This window comes from Camellia sinensis, chromosome 12 (assembly GCF_055761805.1).
Source record: "Camellia sinensis isolate YWXY chromosome 12, ASM5576180v1, whole genome shotgun sequence".
NCBI lineage: Eukaryota > Viridiplantae > Streptophyta > Magnoliopsida > Ericales > Theaceae > Camellia > Camellia sinensis.
In genome coordinates, this window is record NC_138972.1 from 105,484,038 (window position 1) to 105,508,251 (window position 24,214).

The window sequence follows — 24,214 nt, forward strand, 5'->3', positions numbered from 1 at the left end:
ACCCATTCGGTGAAATAGTCAACGGCAACCACAGAGAATTTGGTCTGGCCTCCACCAGTGGACAAGGGATCGACTAAGTCGATGCCCTACTTGGCGAAGGGGTAGGGGTTGGTGAGTATAATCAGTTCTGTTGGTGGAGCATAGGAGATGTTGGCAAAGCGCTGGCATTTATCATACTTGAGCACAAATTTGGTGGCATCTTGGTTGAGAGTAGGCTAGAAGTAGCTGGTGTGGAGGATTTTATAGGCCAAAGACCTTGCACCTGAATAATTACCATAGATGCCCTCGTGGACTTCTCTCATCACATAGGTCGTTTGAGCAGAACTGAGAGACCTGAGCTATGGGCATGAGAATCCTCGTTTGTACAGTAGGCCGTTGGTGGGGATGTAATTGGACGATAGGGCTCTGACTTTGGCGGCCTGCTGTTTATCGTCTGGTAACTCCCCCCGCGTCAAAACAGAATGATGTCTGCAGCCCATGGGATAGGTTCGTTTTGGAGGAAGTGAACCTCCTGCTGGTTAGGTGAAATAGTCGGATGGGTCAGGTATTCAATGCGGATGCCATGGTTAAGGTCTGACTGGTCGGCCGAGGCCAATTGGGCCATTTCGTCTACCTTGGAGTTTTCTGACCTAGAGATGTGTCTGATCTGGAAAGTATTGAAAAGGCGAACAAGAGGGAGTGCAATGTCCCTGTAGGCTCGCATCGTGTCTTCCTTTGTGTCGAATTCCCCAGTAATCTGTTCGACGATCAATTGGGAATCACTGAACACTTGGAGATGGCTTACACCAATGTCTCTGGCCAGTCGAAGACCTGCTATCAAGGCCTCATTTTTTGCTTCATTATTGCTCGCGTTGAATAGGAAACGGAGGGCACACTTGAAATACCCTCTCCTGAGGGCAGTGAGGATGAGACCGGCCCCACTACCTTCTTTACGGGACGATCCATCAACACTAAGGGTCCAGGAATAGGGGTCTTCTGCCTCAGTGTTGAATTGCGTTGGCGGAGAGGGCACGTTCAGAGTGAGATTAGTGAATTCCAGGATAAATTCGGCGACGGCCTGTCCTTTGATCGCTGTCCGAGGTTGGTAAGAAATTTTAAATTGACTGAGCTCGACAGACCATTGCATAAGTCTGCCCGACAACTCTGGCTGTTGCATAACCTTCTTCAAAGGCTGGTCAGGGAGAACCACTATGGAGCGAGCTTGGAAATAAGGTCGGAGTCGCCTTGAGGCTATAACTAAAGTGAGGGCCATTTTTTCTAGCAGAGGATAGTTCTGTTCTGCCATCTTGAGAGCGCAGCTAATATAGTAGACTGGACGCTGGATTGAGCCGTCTTTCCTGATAAGGGAAGCACTGACTGCAGTGTTTGATATTGCTAAGTAGAGGAAGAGGGTTTCACTTGAGAGCGCTTGAGAGAGGAAGGGGGGTTGGCCATGCACTGCTTCAGTTGTTCAAAAGCCTCCTCAGATTCGGTGTTCCACTCAAAAGCCTGTCGGAAGACTTTAAAAAATGGAAGACATTTGTCTGTTGCCCGGGAAATAAAACTGTTGAGGGCAACAACTCTATCGGTGAGCCGTTGAACCTCCTAGACCGTTCTGGGAGACTGCATTTCTATCAGGGCCTTGATCTTTTCGAGGTTGGCCTCAATGCCCCGTTGGCTAACCATGAAGCCTAAGAACTTCTGAGATCCTACGCCGAAGGCACACTTCTCCAGATTTAGCTTCATCTGATGTTTGCGTAAGGTTTTGAAGGTTTCTTCCAGGTTTGCCAAATGATCAGAGGAGAGTTTACTCTTGACTAGCATGTCATTGACGTAGACTTCCATGTTCCGGCCTATCTGGTGGTGAAAGACGGCATTGACCAAACATTGGTAAGTTGCTCTAGCATTTTTCAAGTCAAACAGCATAACACGATAGTGATAAGTTCCTTTGTCTGTGATGAAGGAGGTGTGTTCCTAGTCTGCCGGGTGCATCAGAATTTGATTGTAGCCAGAGCAGGCATCCATGAAACTAAGCATCTGATGTCTGGCAGTGTCATCGACTAGCAGATCTATCCAGGGAAGGGGATAACTATCTTTGGAGCAAGCTCGATTAAGGTCGGAATAGTCGACGTAGAGTCGCCATTTACCATTGTTTTTGTGGACCAAGACTACATTGGACAGCCACCTGGGGTTGTCCACATTTTGGATGAACTGCGCCTTCAGTAGTTTGTCTACCTCAGAGGCGATGAGGGCATTGCGTTCCGGGTGAAAAATACGATGCCTCTAGCAAAAAGGTCGGAAGTGGGGCTCCATGCTGAGACGGTGAGTGATGAAAGAGGGATCGATGCCCGGCATGTCAGAATGGGTCCAGGTAAACACATCATTGTGCTCGGTTAGGAGAGCTGTGAGGTCGGCCTTGGCCTGGGAGGATAGTTGGCTGCCGATCCTAGCTGTTTTGGCTAAGTTCTTAAAATCGATGGGGACTTCGACAAGTTCTTCCACTGGTTCCCCTCTGACTAACTCTTCTTCGTCTCTGACATCGAGTCCTTCGATGATCATAGCCTCCTTCAGCTTGACCTCTTTTAGTGAGGCGACGTAGCATTCTCTAGCCATCGTCTGCTCCCCTCACGGTACATATCCCAAGGTTGGTGGGGAATTTCATGGCTAGATAGTATGTGGAGGTGACAGCCTGGAAAGCGTTAAGAGCTGTGCGTCTGAGGATTATGTTATAAGCAGAAGGACAGTCGACGACAAGGTAAGTAAGTAACTTGGTGGTGTCATGGATACTCTCCGATGGTGATGGGGAGATTGATAGAGCCTATAGAGGTCACCCGATCCCCTGTGAAGCTGACTAGCGGGGTCTGGAGAAGGGACAATTTTTCTTCTCCGACCTTCAGCTGGCAATAGGCGTTCAGGAAGATGGTGTCTGAAGAACTGACATTGTCAACAAGCACCCGTCTGACTTTTAATTGGATAGGAGAACAGAGATGACAAGGGATTCGTCGTGGGGATAACGGATGCCTGTGCAGTTGTCCTCCGTAAAGGCGATGGGTTCAGTCTGCTGCTTGGGGTGTTTGAAGGGGCGATCCAATGTGGCGACTTCCTTATCGGAGCCCTGTCTGATTTTTTCTGATTTTGGCTCGTTAGGCCGAACGGGATGGACCTTTGACCGAGGGGGCAGGGTTGCCTTGTGCTCAGGGTTGTGGTGGGGGCCGATCATTGTCCCGCTTGGGTTGTGCTGGTTGTCAGGGAGGGGTATGTCTGCGGTGCCCCCCAAGGGGGTCGGTTCTTGGTCGCTGCTGGGGACAGGCTGCCGTGAATCGGCTAAGGCAACCCTGTCGAATCAAATCCTCCACCTGGTCTTTAAGGTTAACATATTCCTTAGTGTTGTGGCCGTGGTACTTATAGAAACGGCAGTACTTGGATTGATCTCGCCGGTAAAAGGGAGACTGCGACGGTTGGGGCTATTTCAGGTTGTAATCTTGTTGGATCTGGTTCAAGACTTGTTCCATGGAGGGATTGAAGGAAGTGTACTGCTCGAACCAACTGGACGGTCGGGTAGGTGCCGATTGGTCGGCACGAGCGGGTCGGTCGGTATACTGAAGGGTTTGTTGTGTATATTGGGAGGCTCTAGTTTCAGATTCCTTTCTCTTCTCCCTGGGGGTTTGATTTTTAGTTGAAGTCTCTTGGTGGGCTGCTAAAGTGTCTTCGGTGTTCATATATTTTTGGACTTTGGAAAGGAGGGTGGTCATGGAGATTGGAGGGTTTTTGGAGAGACTGAAAAGGAAATCGTATGATCGTAAACCGGCCATGAAAGTCGTAAGGATGACCTTGTCGTCGTTTTCCGCCACCTGTAGGGCTTCAGTGTTAAAACGGGTGACAAAGCTACGTCGCGACTCCCCCTCCATCTGACGGATATTAAGAAACTGAGCGCCAATGAAATGACTCAGAAAGGAATCACTTAGGTGTTGGAAAATAGAGACGGAGTCCGGCGGTAGTTGACTAAACTATAGTCGAGCCGACCCCTTAAGCGTCACGGGGAAAGCCCGACACATGATCTCATCAGGAGAAGCATGGAGGATCATTAGGGTCCTGTAAGTCTCCAAATGGTCAACTAAGTCCATTGTGCCGTCGAAAGAGTCGATCGAGGGCATTTTAAACTTGGGAGGTAAGGGTTTGTCCCTGATGGAGGCGACAAACGGGGAGTTGGTTGTTGTGGAGGGTTTATTCTGTATGTTCTGCATGACTCCTTGAAGTTGGAGTTTCATGGCTCAGAGTTCCGCATCCCAAATAGGAACATTGTCACCTCCTGAGTGCAATGGAGGCTGAACACTACTAGCCTCTCCTTTAGGGGACAAGTGTTTGAGCAAACGGATGTAAACCTCGAGGTGGCAAGTTCATGCCTTGGGGTGGGGCTTGCCAACCCTCTAAGTTGGAGAGGTGGGCTTGTTGGAAAAAATGGCTTGGGGTTTGTTCCCGATTGAGAGGGATATCTTGTGGTGATGGAGGAGGTATAGGGAGGTTTTGCTGGAGCAAAGCGTTGATCAAGGCCTGGTTTTGCTCGGCCAAGCAGTTGATGTTATTGGTGAGTTATGTGAAACACTGAAGTGGGTTGTTTGGATTGGAAGGGTCAGCCTGGGGGTCGACGATGTTGTGTTGAGAAGCCATGGATCTCGTTGTGGCCATCCACCTTGATAGCCGGCAGGGAAGAATTATCGGGAACGGGTCTCCGATAACAATGAGCACAACTGTCACGCGGAGTGGTGTTCCCACAAATGGCACCAACTGATGATACTGCTAATCCCTGGAGATCCGGTCGGGTTGACCCATGCTTCCAACACCATTCTCTGTTCACTAAGCCCCACAGGGACCTACACAAATGCCTAGTGGGGAACGAGAGTCCCCCAGCAAACCCTCCAACGATCAAGTTAGAAGAGAGAGAGGTTAATGGCCAGTAGAGAGAGAATAATGATAGGGAACTTAACTTTTTGTGTGTCTTGAAAGCCTCCTTATATCCTTTGTTCATCATTTCCTTGTCCACTCTGACCTGTCATGTTGGCCGAAAGTCTATGCTCTAACTTGCCTTGTTCATGGTGAGGCTGCCTATTTCGACGTGAAGGAATTATTGTATTTAATGTTGCAGGGACCTCATTAATGGCTGATGTGCGGTGCAATAACTCTACAGGATCTTTGTTTGTTTACGTGGCTGGTTCTCCTCTTGACAAGTGTTTAGATGTCATTGGTTCTTAATACAACGTTAGGTTTCTGTAGTGTTGGACTTTAGTTCTTAAACCGTGAATTAGACTCTAAGTGGTGGGCCAAAAGCCTCTATGAGCCCACCAATGTCAAATTCCAAGGTAGTGATGGGGGGAGTTGTGTTACTTCACAAAATTACAGCAGTTTGATGTAAAGCATAATTGGCTCTTCATTGTTTCATAAAGCTTTCATTGTCCTAAAAATCTGAAGAAACCATAACTAAAATAGGCTTATAATGACAGATTAATCTAACTTCCATAAAACCTCACATATCAAAGAAACACAGTATCCGAAAAATGAAGGGAATGAATTAGCAATCATAAATAAGGAAGAACGCCCCAATATTCCTTTTCGGATTGTGTGTTTATGTTTACACAATATTTTCTTATTCTAATCTCCCAAAATGCCAATTAAGGATGAATTTGCAGTGAATTGTTCCAATGCTATGATCACTTGCTGAGAAAATGAAACTACAGAACCCAGTTAAGTAAGTACCTTTTTTCCAACCTTTTATATCATAATCCTTTATCACTGATCAATTTCTTTACTTCTCCTAAATTTCTTGAGAAACCAAAGTAATCCAGCATAAATGCCATAGAATTTGAATTGCAATTGTTGTGAAATAAGCCAACACACAAACAATAGCAACAAGAAAGCAAAACAATCTTACACAAGAAATGAGGCATAGAGATTTATGTGATTCAAAAAAATTGTCTATGTTCACAGCTCACACCAATTTCACTATATCTCACACCAATTTCACTATATCAAGAGAATGAAAAGAGAGAATACAGGAGGCAACAATATATAGCGCAAGGTTACATCAACAATTACCAAACCACCCTAGTACTCAAAATTTGATGAGTTTCACCACACATGTCTATTTCTAATGCAATTACATATGAGATAGTAAATTAAATATGATATATAAATGTGGTCAACATTACATTATTGATTCTCATTATATAAAAAAATATATATATTATTATTGATGTATAACATTAAAATTTATAGTGGTCCAAACTAAGTAAACACTTTCTCAACCTTAATTATAGGAGCTGGCTTTCCTACCGTCTATCCCTAATTTAGAATTGAGGGTGTTGTCTAGGCTCGTAGGGTTGATCATGAGTCTTGTTTCGATAATTTTAATTATTTATTTTGTCAAACTCTTCATCTATGTCATTCATCAAAAAATTAAATCAATTTGATAATCCTTATCTATTTAATTTGTTGTATTTATATTCAAAAAAATAAAAAATAAAAGAACCAGAACACATGATGAGGCCCAGATTCAAAATCACAATCATTAATATATATTTCCCAACGTATCAAATTTTAAAAACAAAATTCTAAAATCATGTCCAAGAGAGGCACACTTTTATCACACTTCTATAAGACTATAGTCATTATTTATTTTTATTTATTTTTTTTTTTTGTTACAGGAAATTCCTCCCACTCTCCCGCAGATCCAGGGCAGTGCTCCTTGCAGAAATCACCAAGGTGTCCCGTTGTCCGTTCCGAAATAGGAGACTATAACTTGAGAATTTATCCCAACCTCCTAAGGGAGGCTTCGCTTAAGTCAGGACTCGAGAATTGGGCTCACACCAAGTGCTGTGGTAGCAATAACTTGAGGCCAACCTCCTAACCAACTGCCCTACGGCCAAGAGATTGGACCAAGGGATTTTGAACTTAGGATGAGGGTCTTAACCCCTAAGCCTTTACCAAGTTGTCAAACATTCTTAACTTAGGGGTTGTTTGGAATGAGCTAAATAAATACACTTTTTATCTTTTTACTAAAAGATGTATAAAAAAATAAAAAAATGATTTGATAAAAAAAAATAAAAAAAATAAATTATTTTTAAAATGTCAAACTTGACCTTAATAGTCATATTTTTGACTTACCTTCACATGAAGTTAACGTTGAAGGGTATATAGTTGCAGGGGCCTCAGATATACAAACAACAATACATCGTGTAGGACAGATTCAGATCAGTAAGTCATATCCAGGAAAAATTATTGTGTGCGGTGACTATGTGCTAATCATTCATATTTTGTTATTCTTTTATATTATTTCTATTTTTTAAAATCACATGAGTAGAAAAGTCAACAGGAGGGACTAGAGAGGATCTGACTCCACAACCTGGTACTGGGACTATTGTATAATTTTGCTATATGGTGATACCTCGAAAGACCAAATAATTATTCCATATATACAGAAGTCTTTCAAACTGTTGCAACGGCTACAGCCGCAACGTCGCCGGCGTCAGAAATTCTTCTCAACCCTCTCCTCAATTTTCACCGGAAAACCAGCTCTCATCTTGGACGCCAGATGAGCTATTAAAATAGGCTCTTCACCTTCCTCAAAAGCTGGCACAACTTGAAACCGCCGCAAGACACCAGAAACCACCCTCTTCATTTGCAAGAACGCCATCTCTTTCCCTAGGCATATCCTCGGTCCAGCTTGGAACACCGGATAAGTGTATGGGTCCCTTGCCACGAAGCTCCACTTTCCGGCCGCCTCGTCTCTCTTTTCCAACCACCTCTCTGGCCGGAACTCTGCCCAGTCCCTCCCCCACAACTTCTCCGATCTCCCCATTGCGTATGGATGGTAAGCCACCCTCGTACCTTTCTTGATTACCGTCCCATCCGGCAACACGTCGTCATCTATCGCTTCTTTTGAGTCAATGGGGACTGGCGGATATAGTCTCATGCTCTCGCTCAACGATGCGTGCGTGTAAACCATGTCCTTCACTTCCTCAAAACTCGCATCTTCCGACTTTTCATTGATCTCTTTCAGAATCTCATTTTCCACATCTGGGTGTCTCGAGATTAGCCAGAAGAACCATGTCAAGGCCGCCGATGTGGTGTCTCGACCTGCCAATATGAAGCTGATGACTATGTCGGTGACGAAGTTTTCATCTGAATGTCCAGAACTAACGAATCGTGATAAAAGATCAACGGACTCGAGCGATGATTTTTCACTCAGTTCTTGCTTCTTTTCTTTAACTATTTCTCTGGCGAATTCCCGAACTTCATTGACAGAAATTCGAAGCTGTTTCTCAGATCCAATGTCGAGAAGCCGTTTAGTTTTCCAAATCAGGGGATGAAAGGCTCTGAACCTTTCGCTGCTGATTTGAACAGCAGTTTCGAAGGCTAAAGCGAATTTTTCTTGAGGAAGAGATGGCAGCAAATAGGCAGGATCGTGTCCGAAAGCAATCTTGCATATGTTGTCAAATCCGAATCTCTGAAGAATGTCCTGAAGATCAAACACAGTTTTGTTCGCAGCTGCGGTGGAGAAGATAGGAATGAGGCGATCTGAGAGCTCCGTGTCGACAACAGTTTCGACAAATTTGCGTAAAGATTTGGTGTTGAATTCATGGCTAGCAACTTGTCTCTGGAACTTCCAGTTCTCGCCGTCCACATTAAAGATGCCATCGCCAAGTAGGTCGAAGATGTGTGTTCGAAAGAATTCGCCTTTTTGGTAGATATGGAAATGGGTCTTGAGAATATGCTGAACATTGGAAGGATTGGCAGTTAAGACTTGGCGGCGGCCCAAAGGGCGGTGAAGGACGAAGGTGGAAGTGGATGTGCTGGTCACAATATCTGATGTCCATTGAATGAGTCGGGTTCGATTTGCATAGATTGAGAGGAAAGAGCCGATAAGTGGGTATGATCTTGGACTCTTAGCGGACTTGTTGGAGGAACAAAAGCTTGTGAAAATAGACTTGGAATTGATGATGAAGAAGAAGAAAAGTAAGGAGAAAAGGCAAAGGAGCAAAGAAATTGAGAGCTCCAGGTCTAACATGGCTGCTGTGAAAGTGATGACCCAAAAACAAGGGGGGTTTGCTGGACTGAAAACAGATGTGATGGGGGATTTATAGAAAAAATAAATAAATAAAAATTAATAACACTACAAATTTTTTTTAAAAAAAATTGTTCTCAAATTTTAATTTAAGAATTTAGAAAAAAAAATTACGTGTGAGAGGTATTTTTAAAATTTACGTACAAATTTATGATTTTACTTTTTTACTGTTTATAAAATCTGTCATTAAGTTAAAAATATTTTTCTAAATATACACTTATGTAAAAAAATTCAAAAATTTATTTCATTATTTCACAACAACAATTTTTATTATATATTTTGAAACAATTTCAGAATTTTTTTCTTGTCCATTGACTTTCAAAAAGAATAATGTTATATGTATTAATTAGTGTATTAATTAGTATATCAATTGATGATATAAAATAATTTAAGAGATTTTTAACATTTATAATGTAATTAATAAATAAAATTAATAATAATATCATAACTAGTATTAATACACTAATTAATATACTAATTGATACATATATTACCACCGTTTTAAAAAACCCAAAAATCATAGAGTACCGCGTGTGTTCCACCAATCCTCTTTTTCTTTTTAGTGGGACACCACCAATCATCTTTAAGACTTTTATGTGGATTTCTTTCTTTCTAATGTTTAAGAAAATGTCTCGTAACTCAAATTTTGTGGCTTAAATGGCCAAAACGACGTCGTTTTGGCCATTTTTATGTTGTTCTGTACTCAAAACGACGTCGTTTTGGCCATTTGAGTCACTTTTGAACCACAAAATTTGAGTTACGTAGCATTGTCGTATGGGAAATTTTAATATACATATCTTTTAACAAGGGTGTATTATATAGTTATTTAGGGGTGGTTTGGAATGTTTTAAATAAGTGTATTTTTTAATTTTTTATAAAATATGAGTTGGATTTGAAGTGATGTGGTAAAAAGGTGAAGTGACTTAAATAAGATAATGTGACTTAGGGTTGGTTTCGGAAGGGCTTTTTGACTTTTTGTCTTTTTTGATTTTTTTGTGAGAGAAGAGTGTAATGATTATGGGTTGGATGTGATATTTTATTTTTTGTGGCTAAAATAGCCTATTTTGTCTTTTGTGGCTAAAATAACCCAAAAAGCCTACTTTAGCTCTTCCCAAACGATGTCTTAGATGGGGTTTGGCAAGTTGGTTTGTGGCTAAAATGGCCACAAAAGACAAAATAAGTTATTTTAGCCACAACAAACAAAACATCACATCCAACCCATAATCATTTCACTATTCTCTAAAAAAAAAAAAAAAGTCAAAAAAGTCAAAAAGTCAAAAAACCCAAAAGTACTTCCCAAACCGAACTTTTTAGCCCAGGCTAAAAAAGCCAAAAAGCCAACCCATTCCCAAACGGAGGCTTAAATAGGATAGTGACTTTTTGACTTTTTTAGGTTATGACAAACAAGGTCTTAGGTCTTGTTTGGCAAATGGTAATTTTAGTTAAAAAATTAAAAAATCATCAAAAAAATAAAAAAAAAATCTATAATTTTTACCCTACAACTCTATACACCGCGCTTTCACGTGAAATGTGCTAGATTCAATGTAAAAAGACATTTTTACCCCTCATTGATGTGTCTTTATTTCGTATTTACCCCTCCTTTATGTCAAACATTAATGGACGACTATTATAGCCGAGCAAGGATCCCCTTCTTGACTTCCTTACTTAATTTCCTACTTGATGGGTCATTGAGCCGACTTTTGGGTCTAATTTTGATGATTCGAACCATTTATATTTTAAAATTTGTCATATATATCATACCTGTAAAAAATCAAGTCGATCGGATATCAAAAACCATTTGATCTAAAAGTTTTATTAAACAATAAAACTATTTATTAAATTTTTTTTAATAAATAATTGTTAGGTTTTTCGATATTCGATCAATTTGATTTTTTACAAATATGATGTACATGACAAAATCTAAAATGTGAACAATTTTAATTATCGAAATTGAGCCCAAAAGTGAACCCAATGGCCCATCAAATAGGGGAGTCAAAGAGGGAATCCTTGCTTATCACAGCCATCACTACTATGAATAGAGTTTAATTATGATTTTACATTGGAATGCGGACTTTTACCAATAGTTTGATTGTGACTTGAAATGAGGCCTTAAAATAAAAATAAAAATAATACAAACAATCACAAATACTCCACCCTCACGACCTCACATATACTTGTCAGAGAGATAGGAAAACAAAAATAAAAACACACATGACCAATCACAATCATTTTAGAGTCACAAGGATCCTCTAAAATGAGGGTCCCAAGTATTTTCCAAATAAAAATTTGACAACATTATTACAGCACACAAATTACATTCCATATCACTATTTTATCGGAACACAAATAAAACGTACAGAATTTGTTATTCCCTCCATTCTAAAGGAAAATGCTTCAGGGCTCGAACACTGCGGCTCGAATGGCCTGAAAGCGTGGGCTCACGCGCTAACACCTCTCTCTCTCTCTCTCTATCTCACTCTATCTCCTCTTTTTTTTTTCTCATATCCAAACTCTCTCTCTATTGCTCTGTCTCTTGCTAAGTCATCGTTCTTCCGAAGCATCTCCGAATCATTCGATATCTCCTCCGAAATCAAGGGTGGTGTTAGTATATTATTATTATATGTTAGTATTGTTAGTATATTATTAGTGCTTAGCTTTAATTATTAGTGTCTCTCCTTGCTTTATGCTTTCGGTGCCTCAATTGGCATCCTTTATTGTCTTCTCCTCTCTATAAAGAGAGAGTGTACATCTCTGTGTAAATAACATATACAATTACAGAAACAATTCAGTGTCTCTCTCTCTCTCTCTCTATCCTCTCTCACTCTCTCAAACTATTATTTCATGGTATCAGAGCCCAGTGTTACATTTCTGGCAATTTTCGATTTTGGTGTTTAGTCCCGTACACAGTGGCACTACATCAAACCGCTCAGAATTTCCTCACGATTCCAATGGCACCAAGCCCGTTCTCAGAAACCTTCCACGCACCCACACGCGCCGCCTTTGTCCGCTGCGCGTCACCACTTCCGCCACCACTCTCACACGCGTCCGCACGCGCCATCTGTTGTTGCTCACTTCCGCCACGCACCCACACGCGCCCACACGTCCGCGGCTGACGTCAGCCCTGCCTCTCCCGTACGCCGCGCCTGCTACTGTACGCCTCTCGTGCGCCGCTTCACTAGTGTGCACCCGCGTGCGCCAAAACAGCTACCGTGCGCCGCGCCTGCACCTGTCCGCTACCGTGCGCCGCCGCCTTCCTGCTAACGTGCTCCTCCCTGCACTCTGCTAACGTGCGCTGCTGACATCATTGCTGACATCATTTCTATCCAGCCTACCTTTCCTTGCTATTTTCGACCTTCCGGACTCACTGGTACACTCTGTTTTACCTAATTTTGCTCCTACAGGTCTATTCCTATTGCTTTAACCCTACTCAACTAGGATTATGGATCATCATGATGCCTCTCATCCCATTTCCGTTATTTTGAATGGTTCAAACTATGTTCTGTGGGCCCAAGCCATGTCCTCCTTCCTCAAAGGCAAGAAGCTCTGGCGAATTGTCACCGGGGATGTAACTAAACCGGTGAAAGACAGTGCCCCTAATGAAACTACTGCTCCTACTGCTACATATGAAGACCGACTTGAGGAATGGGACAGTAAGAATTACCAAATCATTACCTGGTTTCGTAATACCTCTGTTACCTCTATCAGTCTTCAGTTTGGTCGCTTTCAGCTTGACTCTGTAACTACTCCTGCAAAAGACATCTGGGATTTTTTGAAAGAACGATACCAGACTACTGGTCTTGCCCATCAATATCAACTTCAGAACCAACTTCACCGTATGCGCCAAGAATCCACTCAGTCCATTAATGACTTCCTTTCCCAAATGTACTCTGTTTGGGATCAGCTTGCTCTTTCAGAACCAACTTGGTATAACCACGAAGATGCTGTTTTATTTACTATCTATCGCAACCAGCAAAGGTTGGTGCCCTTTCTCATGGCTCTTACTTCCTCTTTTGAGCCCGTACGTGCCTCTCTACTTCATCGCCATCCATTGCCCACTCTTGAACAAGCAATTTCTGAGTTGCTATCAGAGGAGACTCGTCTCGGTACACTTCAAACTCATCATGTGGACTCTGTTCTTGCCACTCCTCCGTACCGGCCATCATTTACCCAGCGGACCACTGCTTGCCTCTATTGTCAGAATCGGGGCCTTCCTTCAACCCATCTCCTGGTCAATTGCCCTGTTAGATTCTGCCACTACTGCAATAAACTTGGTCCTGGTCATCTGCAACAGGATTGTTTTCGCAATCCATCTCGATCATCCTCCAATAGCCACTCCTCTCGCGGTGGCTCTTCCCGGGGAAGCTTTCATCGTTCTGGGAATCAGTCTCATCACACTGCTACTGCTGCTTCCGGGAATCAGTCTAATCACACTGTTGCTACTGCTTCCGGGAATCAGTCTCATCACACTGATGCTTCTGCCTCTGCGGGGTTCTCTGAGTCACCTGCTCCGTCTACCCCTCGCTTTTCTCCAACGGATGTAGAGGCCATGCTCAAACAACTTCTCTCCCCTTCTGGTACACCTCCTCCTACTGCTTTGTCTGTAATCCCAGGTAACTCTTCTTGGTATTTTGACTCTGCTGTTGTAATCATATGACCTCCAGTTCTACTATTTTTTCTTCCTTCTCCTCATCTCCTCATTTTCCCTCAATTCATACTGCTGATGGTTCCCTCATGTATGTCTGTCATGTTGGTACTGTTTCCACCTCTTCTTTATCTATACCTCAAGTTTATCATATCCCTGCTCTCACCTTAAACCTTATTCCCATTGGTCAATTATGTGAACTTGGTCTAACTGTCACATTTTCTGCTACTGCTTGTTTGGTACAGGACCCTCAGACGGGGCAGAATATTGGGATCGGCCGTAAGCGTGGACGTCTCTATGAACTCATTCACCTTCATGTTCCTGCCTCTCCTCAGATCGCTGCTCCTACATCTACTTCCTCATTATCTCCCTTTTATCTTTGGCATTGTCGCTTAGGGCATATTTCTGTTAATCGCTTAAAGTCTTTGGTTTCTAGTGGACAATTGGGTCATGTAATTCCCGATCATTTCGATTGTATACCCTGTCAACTTGCCAAGCAGCCTGCTTTATCATTTAATAAAAGTACTTCTGTTTCCCTTGCATCTTTTGATCTTATACATTCGGATATTTAGGGACCCTCCCCTACTACTACTATGGGGGGATCCCGCTATTTTGTTGTTTTTATTGATGATTTTTCCCGGTTTACTTGGCTTTTTCTCATGAAACATAGGTCTGAACTTAAACACATTTATTATAGATTTGCCCGAATGGTCCACACCCAATTCTCCAAAGCCATCAAAATTTTTCGCTCTGACAATGCTATGGAATATCGAGATTCAGATTTCCTTTCCTTTCTTCAGCATCATGGTACACTGCCTCATCGTTCTTGTGCTGGCACGTCCCAGCAAAATGGCCGCGCTGAACGGAAACATAGGCATATTCTTGACACTACTCGCGCTCTCCTTCTCTTTTCTTCCTGCCCTGAAAACTTTTAGGGGGAAGCTACCCTCACTGCTGTTTACACTATCAACTGTGCTCCTACCCCTGTCATCCATAATCAAACTCCCTTTGAACGTCTGCATGGCACTCCCCCTCCTTACGCCAATCTCCGGGCTTTTGGCTCTGCCTGCTTTGTTCTACTTCAATCCCATGAACACACCAAGCTTGAACCTCGTTCTCGTCTTTGTTGCTTTCTTGGGTATGGAATTGAACATAAAGGCTTTCGCTGTTGGGATCCTCTCTCTAAACGTCTTTGTATCTCCCGCCATGTCGTTTTCTGGGAGCACCAAATATTTTCCTCATTATCCTCCTTTCACTTACCCGCACTTTCGACTACTGTACTGTTTACTAATCCTTCCATAGATCTTTTCTCTACTGATTTTGATACAGGTTCCTCCTTCATCGAGACGCCCTTGCTCACTCCTGATCCCGTCCAGCCTGCTCTCCCTGAAGGTCTACCTCTTATTGCCACATCTCCTTCTCCATCGGTTCTTCTTCCCACCGATCCCCCTACGAGTCGACCACGCCGGGTAACTCAACCTCCTATCCATCTTCGTGATTATATTGTTGGATTTGCTGCCTTCTCTACTTATGAACCCACCTCCTATCGTGAGGCTTGTATTAATCCTCTTTGGCAGCAAGCTATGACTGATGAACTCCAGGCCTTGGACAAAGCTCATACTTGGGATCTTGTTGATCTTCCTCCTAGCAAGACTGCGATTGGCTGCAAATGGATTTACAAAATCAAAACACATTCTGATGGCTCTATTGAACGCTACAAAGCTCGTCTTGTTGCCAAGGGTTTCAACCAAGAATATGGTATTGATTATGAGGAGACATTCTCTCCTGTTGCTCGGCTTACCTCTGTTCGCAGTTTACTTGTTGTTGCTGCTGCTCGCCACTGGGGGCTCTTTCAGATGGATGTCAAAAATGCTTTCCTCAATGGTCATCTTTTTGAGGAGGTCTACATGCAACCTCCACCTGGGTCCACTTTTCCACCTCATCAGGTTTGCAAACTACAGCGTGCTCTCTATGGCCTCAAGCAAGCGCCTCGTGCTTGGTTTGCTACGTTCAGTTCTACCATTCTTGATTTCGGGTTCACCTCTAGCTCCTATGACTCTGCTCTTTTTATACGGACTACTTCTCATGGTACCACTCTTCTTCTTCTGTATGTGGATGATATGATTATCACTAGTAATGATGAAGCTGGTATTCTCCACCTCAAACAGTTTCTCCACCGACAGTTTGAGATGAAGGACCTTGGTACTCTTAACTACTTCTTAGGCCTTGAAGTCTCTCATGATTCTACTGGTTCCTATTTGTCCCAGACCAAATATGCATCCGATCTTCTGGCTCGTGCTGGTCTTACTGATTGCAAAACTACCTCTACTCTAGTTGATCCTCAGATTCGTCTCACTCCTCTCGATGGGACTCTTCTCTCTGATGCTACTCTTTATCGCCAGCTCATCGGCAGTCTTGTCTATCTCACAATAACTCGTCCTGACATTGCCTATACTGTTCACATTGTCAGTCAGTACATGTCGGCTCCCCGCACTCCCCACTATACTGCTCTACTCCGCATCCTTCGCTACCTCAAAGGCACTCTGTTCCATGGCCTTCACTTCTCTGCTTCCTCCTCTCTTGAACTGCGTGCCTTTTCCGATGCTAATTGGGCTAGGGATCCTACGGATCGACGCTCTACCACGGGTTTCTGCTTCTTCTTAGGGGATTCTCTTCTTGCTTGGCGTAGCAAAAAACAATCCCTCACTGCCCGCTCTAGCACCAAAGCTGAATACCGAGCTCTTGCTGATACTCCTGAGGAACTTCTCTGGCTTCACTGGCTCCTTGCTGATATGAGTGTTTCTTCTTCTGGTCCTACCCCTCTCTATTGTGACAATCAGAGTGCCATTCAGATTGCTCACAATGATGTTTTTCATGATCGCACCAAACATATTGAGATTGATTGTCATTTCATTCACCAGCATATTACCTGTGGTTCTGTTCATCTTCTCCCTATTGCTTCAGTCGATCAACCCGCTGATATCTTCACTAAGGCTCATCCTCCTGGCCGCTTCAATGATCTTGTTTCCAAACTCAACTTGGTTGATGCTTTCCCTCCTTGAGTTTGCGGGGGGATGTTAGTATATTATTATTATATGTTAGTATTGTTAGTATATTATTAGTGCTTAGCTTTAATTATTAGCGTCTCTCCTTGCTTTATGCTTTCTGTGCCTCAATTGGCATCCTATGTTGTCTTCTCCTCTCTATAAAGAGAGAGTGTACATCTCTGTGTAAATAACATATACAATTACAGAAACAATTCAGTGTCTCTCTCTCTCTCTCTCTCTATCCTCTCTCACTCTCTCAAACTATTATTTCAAGTGGAAAGTTGTTATTCTGTCACCTCCGAATCATTTGTGAATGTTTATTCTCTGTTAAATAGAATACAATTTGTAAATGTTTAATCTCTGTTAAACATAATATTGGTTTTACATCCCATGCATGTAAAGATTGTGAATGTTTAATCTCTGTTAAACATAATACTAGTTTTATATCCCATGCATGTAAAGATTGAACTATACAATTAGCATTATCAACTATCAAACATAAATGCAATGAATGGGCAACCTTGACTATTCCTGTTTTCTGCAATTATCAACTATCAAACAGAATGCAATTGTTTTCCCAAGCCCAAGAGATTTGAATACTGGTTTTAGATACATACAATTGGAGGTCTAAAACACCTTCACTTTTAGACAACAATAACAGGTACCACTAATAAAGAGGACTAATAAAGAGGGTTTGATTCCAGAGGGTCTGACTCCAATGGGGACTTTCATCAAACACTTGGAATGCATCAATACAATGAAAGATGTTTAAAAAAGGGTCTGATTCCAGAACAACCAAAAAAAAAAAAAATTTACAGACATCATGTCACACAATTTGGCATATCCATTTGTTCCCTTCACAAATGCATCTCAGATCAAAAAAAAAAAAAACTTACTTCAGAAGCTGCAAGTGTGGGAATGGAAAAGAGAGGTGGGCGGTGGTCAGCAACGGTCGTCGGTGGACCCCAGGTCGGTGGTCGTCGTGGTCGTCAATGGTCGACAGTCTCCTCCATCTGGTTTCCCTCTCTCTCTCTCTCTCTCTCCTCTCCTCTCTTTTTTTGTTCTGTTTTATTATTTTTCTTTCACTTGTTTGATCTCTAAAGCACACGTGGGTTCCACGTGCATGTTTTATTTCGGAGGGAAAACACGTTTTTGAGCCATTTGGTCCACTGCCAAACTATTACTCCTTTCTCAAAAATTACTCAAAAAAATAAGGGCAATGATTGATGGTCACAAATTATGTGATTCAAATGGTCCGAAAATGCCAAAACGACGTCGTTTTGGGTACAAACAACTCTAAAAATGTCAAAACGACGTCATTTTGGCATTTTCGAGCCATTTGAGGCACAGAATTTGTGGCCACCAAACATTTTCCAAAAAGTAATATCAACTTGTTATGTTGCCCTTTTTTAACATTAACAACAAATAAAATATAATTACGACAATTGATATTTTTTTTAAATTATACTATCAAACGATAATTTTTTAATTTTTTTAAGTGCAATTATTACACTATAAAAAAAGATGAATTATTCATTACAAAATATTCAAAATTTTTGCAAAATCAAAAAAAATAAATTCAAACAAAATATTACATTCAACCTCATAATCATTTCACTTTTTCTCTCACAAATATCACATCATACCACAAAAAAATCCAACTATCTTTTCAAACACTAAAAAAAAAAATTTCAATAATATCTTACAACTAAAAAAACTAACATAAAAATTCACTTCCCAAACACCTACATTATTTTAAAACAAATGGAGTATATATTGATATATATATATGTTGTCAAGTCAAAGTCCATTTTTGTTCGAAATTTAAAAAAATAAAAAAATTTAATTAAAAAAAGAGAAAACCAGCTACCGACATAATATGACTACTTGCAGGTTGGCAGCAGTCTGCCATGTCACAAGCATGTCACGGGCTGAACACGCCAAGGGTAAAATTGCCAAGTTAGCAACTTTTACATTTTTATATTATATCTTTTTATATTTTTTTATAAAAAATTAAAAAATTCATTTCAAACATATTTACTGTGTTTGGTTTGAGTTTTCTGAATTAAGTTTTTTGAAAATTGATTTTTTTGGTTTTTATGTTTTTTTGTTTTAAGTGAATATTTTTTAAATTTTAAACATTTTTTTTACTTTTTTAGATGCACCTTACTTAGATATATCTAAAAAGTAAAAAATTTGTGAAAAAATATTTTAAAAAATTTATAAATACATAAAAATACAAAAAAAAATGTACTGAATTTTTGTATTTTTTTTTGTATTTTTGGTATTTAGTGAATTTTTAAAAGATTTTTTTTATAATTTTTTTACTATTTAGGTATATTTATGTTAGGTATGTCTAAAAAGTAAAAAAATTGCTTAAAATATTAAAAAAATTCAGTAAAAACAAAAAAATACGAAAGTAGAATTTTCTGAAAAGTGTTTTGAAAAACTGGAAATCAACCAATATTTTTTCACATTACATTTTATTCAAAAATCTAAAAAGTTACTTAAATAGGTTGTTGCCAAATGTGCCCTTAATTATGCCATTTTTTTAAGTTATTATTAATTTTTTTTCTTTAATTTTGATATCATTTTAATATGACTCATGAATTCTTTAATTGTACCTCATGTTATATTTAGTTATGACTTGTTTTTAATTATGACTCAAAAAAATAAAATTATATCATTTTTTTAGTTATAAGATATATATAAGGCACACTGTTTGAAGAGCATGGACCATTATGCTTTTCGTTATAAAGTAATCTTTTTGAAATTCTTTATTTAATTCGTTTAGTTTACAGTTTTTTGTTTAAATCAAAAACCAATTCTATGAAAAAAATAATAAATAAAAATACTAGTCATTTTTATATAATTTTAAAAAAAATTAAATTTTCACTTTGTTATTTATTTATTTTTATTTTTTGTCAAATTAATTGCTACAACAAAATATTTATTTTAGATTTAAAAAATTGATGAGAAGGATTAGGGTGTGGAATTGGACTATTAGTCCCACCGGACTAATAATTTATTGTTTGTTTCAATTTTTTTGTTCCGGACTATTAGTCTCATATTTGTGGGATTATCCTATCCTATGGGGGGTGGGATTATTTCCATGAGATTGGTATCCCATGAGATTAGACTTTGAAATGTCCATTTTACCCCATGCTATTGCTTAGCAAACAATTAGAAAATGGTAAAATAGTCTTTTGAACATTTATAAATTATTTTTTTAGTATTGTTAATTTATAATTATATATTAAATAAAAAATTTAAATTATAAATTATAAATTAAAATTTTAATTTAATTAAAAATAATAAATTAAAAATTATGGCCTTATAAATTAAATTTTTTTAGTGTTGTTAAAAAATTAAATTTACATATTAAATAAAATTATTTTTTTAGTGTTGTTAATTTAAAAATAATAAATTATAAATTATGGCCTTATAAATTAAATTTTTTTAGTGTTGCTGAAATTTTAATTTATATATTAAATAAAATTATTTTCTATTGTCGTTAATTTAAATTATATATTAAATAAAAAATATAAATTATAAATTATAAATTTAATTTAATTAAAAATAATAAATTAAAAATTATGGCCTTATAAATTAAATTTTTTTAGTGTTGTTAAATTATAAATTTAAAATTGTATATTAAATAAAAATTATAAATTACAAGGATAAAATAGTCTTTTGAACATTTATCCTTATCTAGTCCGTTTAATCAAACATTGAATTCACTAAAAATAGTCCAATCCAGACATCTAATTCCATGACTAAATAAACATAACATACAAATCCAATCCAACCAAATAGTCCGGGAACAATATATCCCAAGACTAACAGTCCGATGAATTACAATCCCTCCTTATCCAGTCCGTCCCAAACAAACACATCCTTAATCTACAAATTTCGTGGGAATTCTATTATTTTAATCCTAATTTGTTAATTTTTTGAATTTTTTTTTATCTAAAAACAGAAGAATTTTCTGGCCTTGCTTGTTACCTTAAATCCAAAAAAACCTTTCCGCCCTATTACACGTTACCAAAGCGAGTCCGGATCCTCTCCTTGAGGCCCCTCCTCCATTCCCTACTTGCAATGGTTCAGATAAGTCGTTGGACATCCAACGGCTGAGATTAAAAAAAAAAAAAATTGAAATTTCATTTTCATTTTCATCTTCATCTTCCCGTCCAAAGACACAAAACAGAGCCTATACAGATTTTGGTTATACAAATTTCAAACCCTTGTCTCTCTCTCTCTCTCTTTGGAATCTATATCTAACTATCTATCTATCTATCTATCTATCTATCTATCTATCTATTTGTATCTATAGATTTAGATCAAATTCAACGAGAAGGTCAGCTTTGGTTCTTCAGATTTTATCACCACCGAACCCGTCTCACCGGCAAGCCTCTTAACGGAGACCCACTCCCCAAACCTAACCCATTGCTTTGCCCTTATTCTCTCTGCCCTCACTTCGCGAACCAGAGTTCCCCTGTGAGCAAACCAGTCTCTGTAGCTTCAACAATAGCAGCTCATAAATGAAAGTTTTCGAAAAGTGTTGCTGAAACTGATGCTGTTCAAGTTGCTGAAACTGTTGCTATTCATTTGTAGAATATCGTTCGTTGATTTGAAAGTCATTGACGAGATTTCACCAGAAAATAAGAGTCAATCTGAAAACTGATTGGTTGAAGAAATAGAAATTTGTATTTTAGTTTTTTTTTTCTTCTTATTTTTATAATGATTTGTAAGACTGTGGATTTGCAGTTGCTTGGAGAAATAGAAATCTGCATTTTAGGGTTTTTTTTTTCTTATTTTTATAATGATTTGTAAGTCTGTGGATTTGCAATGGCTATTGATTTGTAGAATTTTGGGTTGAGTTATTTGTGAATTTGAGATGTTTGTTTAAATGCCTCAATGAAATGTTGATTTAGTTACATGTTCAAAAGTGTTAAAGAATTACAATTTCTGAATCCATTGCAACAGATACAATTATGATTTTATGAGATGATGCCAATATATATATTTTTATTGATAATTTGTTTTTGTTTTTTTTTTTGTGTGGTAATTTACATTCTCTAAATAGACAAGCTATGCATTTTCATTCTGCTTTCTATTATAACGAGTTTAACAGATTGGCTAATTGAACTAATACAACTAATTATGAAGCAAAAACAGAAGCAGAAACAAAAGCAAACTGATGGTGAAATTGGGCTAGAAAGTGAAGTCATGCCCTCTGTTGTTCATGTTTACTTAACTTGGTGTCCATGTTGGTTGCTTGAATATAACAGAATTCTGGTTCTGTATGAATTCTGATTCTGCATGTATTCTGATTCTGCTGGTATTCTGATTCTGATTCTGCATGTATTCTGGTTCTGTATTGAACATACATGAATTCTGGTTCTGCTGGTATGCTTCTGATCTGGTATGAATTCTGGTAAATTTTACAGTTTATCATTGTTGTCCATGTTGGTTGTGGTTGTGGTTCTGTAAATGGACATGGTTTTGCAATGGTTACAGTTTATCTATATTTTGCAATGGTTATGCAATGGTTACAGATTATGTCCAGTTTTGTGATCAAATTTTGTGCCCATAGAGAATTGGAATTCAAAATCTGAAAACTTGGTTGCTGGTTGTGTTATTCAGATGCTCGTAACCATTCACAAATTAAACCAGAAAGCAAGCAAAAGGCCATTTTCATTAATAATAATAAAAATAAAAAATAAAAAAAAGTAATTACAAGAGTAACTCACATTCTCATACTCTCTGTATTCAACACTATATAATCCAAAAAATGGCTTCAAATCAAAGCAAATGAATCAATGAACTCTCTTAACATAAATTAAAAATATCCATTACACCCTCTTTCAAAAGAACACAACCAGCCCACTAGCAACTGCCAAAACCAACCGACTCCAAACAAGTTCACAATCCTTCTTCGGTGTTGTTGGCTTGGTTTTGGAAGGTTTCAATGGTTTTGGTGGACTCAAGGTAACTGAGGAAGGTTTGGAAAGGGCCTGCGACGGAGAGTAAGTTCGTGAGGTTCACGAACTCCGGTGCTGGTGCAGGCACCGGAGTCGGGGCTAGTCATGGAGGTGCAGCAGTCTGGGCATGTGTTGATGGAGAACACAGAAGGGCCAGTGTGGTGCTAACCATGAAAATCACGGTGAAATCCATTTTTTTCCCCAAATTTTTTGGATTTATGTTTTTCTGGTAGACTCAAGGCTGTGTGAGTTGTGTTTTGTTTGAGATTTTAGAGTTGAGAGGTGTGTTTTGTTTGGGCAGGAGATCCACGAAATTTCAAATTTTTTTTTTTAATCTCAGCCGTTGGATGTCCAACGGCTCATCTGAACCGTTGCAAGTAGTGAATGGAGGAGGGGCCTCAAGGAGAGGATCCGGACTCTACCAAAGCAACCAGCCTAGCTACCTATTATCCTATTACCACACAAGCTACCTATTACCCTATTGGGTCATGACTGAGACCCCTTCAATTACCATCCCCACCACTCACACACACACATGACGAGTGGTGATCGGAAGAGAAGGAAATAAAAAATAAAAAAAAATTGACCAATCATGTTGAGAGGGGGTCAAAGGGGCGAGAGAAAGGGGTTCTGAAACATTACCCTAAATGCTCTTACCCATTACCACAGAAGCAACCTAAAGAAAAAATTTGGATGAGAGAGAGAGAGAGAGAGAGTTCATTCACAGCGACAAACAGAGTTTTGGGACAGAATTTTAGAGTAAAAGCATTTCAAATCTGTGAATAAATTATTTATTTTTTCGTATAGTGGTTATATTTTTAAATTGATTAAGAATAATTATAAGGGTTGGTTTGGCATACTTAAAAAAAATTAAAAAATTAAAAATTCATTGTCCTATTAAAGTCACATCATCTTATTTAAGTCACATCACCTCTCTAACACATCACTTCAAACCCAACCCAAACTCAATTCATATTTCATAAAAAGTCAAAAAGTGCACTTATTTAGATTATCTCAAGGTACGCACTACTAATGATAATGATTAGATTAATTTTTGTAATTGGGTTTTTTAATTTATTTTTCTAAATGATTGTGTTTTTTTTACACCTTATTAAACATTTCAAAATATGTGAGTAAATGATTATATTTTTAAATTGATTATGAATAATTATATTTATTAGGTTCACATTTTTAAATTGATTAAGAATGATTATGTTCATTAGCTTCACATAAAATATTAATTATTGATGATGATTGGATTGCATTTTGTGATTGTGATTAAAATTTTATTTATTTTGCAATATTTTATTTTTAATCTAGGTTCACATAAAGTACGCACTATTGATGATAATGATTAAAGTATTTTTTGTAATTGGGTTTTTTAATTTATTTTTTAAAATAATTGTGTTTTTTTACACTCCATTTAATGTGTTTTTTGAAAAAA

The 24,214-nt window shown here is 38.9% G+C and overlaps 2 protein-coding genes across 2 annotated transcripts; both read right to left on the reverse strand.

Annotated features, from left to right (window-relative positions):
* Window positions 1-451: 451 nt before the first annotated feature.
* On the reverse strand, window positions 452-1,285 carry LOC145803790 (uncharacterized). Its single transcript, XM_082897137.1, has one exon. The coding sequence runs from the start codon at window positions 1,283-1,285 to the stop codon at window positions 452-454; it is 834 nt and encodes a 277-aa protein (XP_082753263.1).
* Window positions 1,286-7,284: 5,999 nt separating this feature from the next.
* On the reverse strand, window positions 7,285-9,335 carry LOC114316500 (cytochrome P450 94A2-like). Its single transcript, XM_082899482.1, has one exon. It carries the CDS (start codon window positions 9,038-9,040, stop codon window positions 7,499-7,501), a length of 1,542 nt encoding a protein of 513 aa, XP_082755608.1. The 5' UTR covers window positions 9,041-9,335; the 3' UTR covers window positions 7,285-7,498.
* Window positions 9,336-24,214: the final 14,879 nt, after the last annotated feature.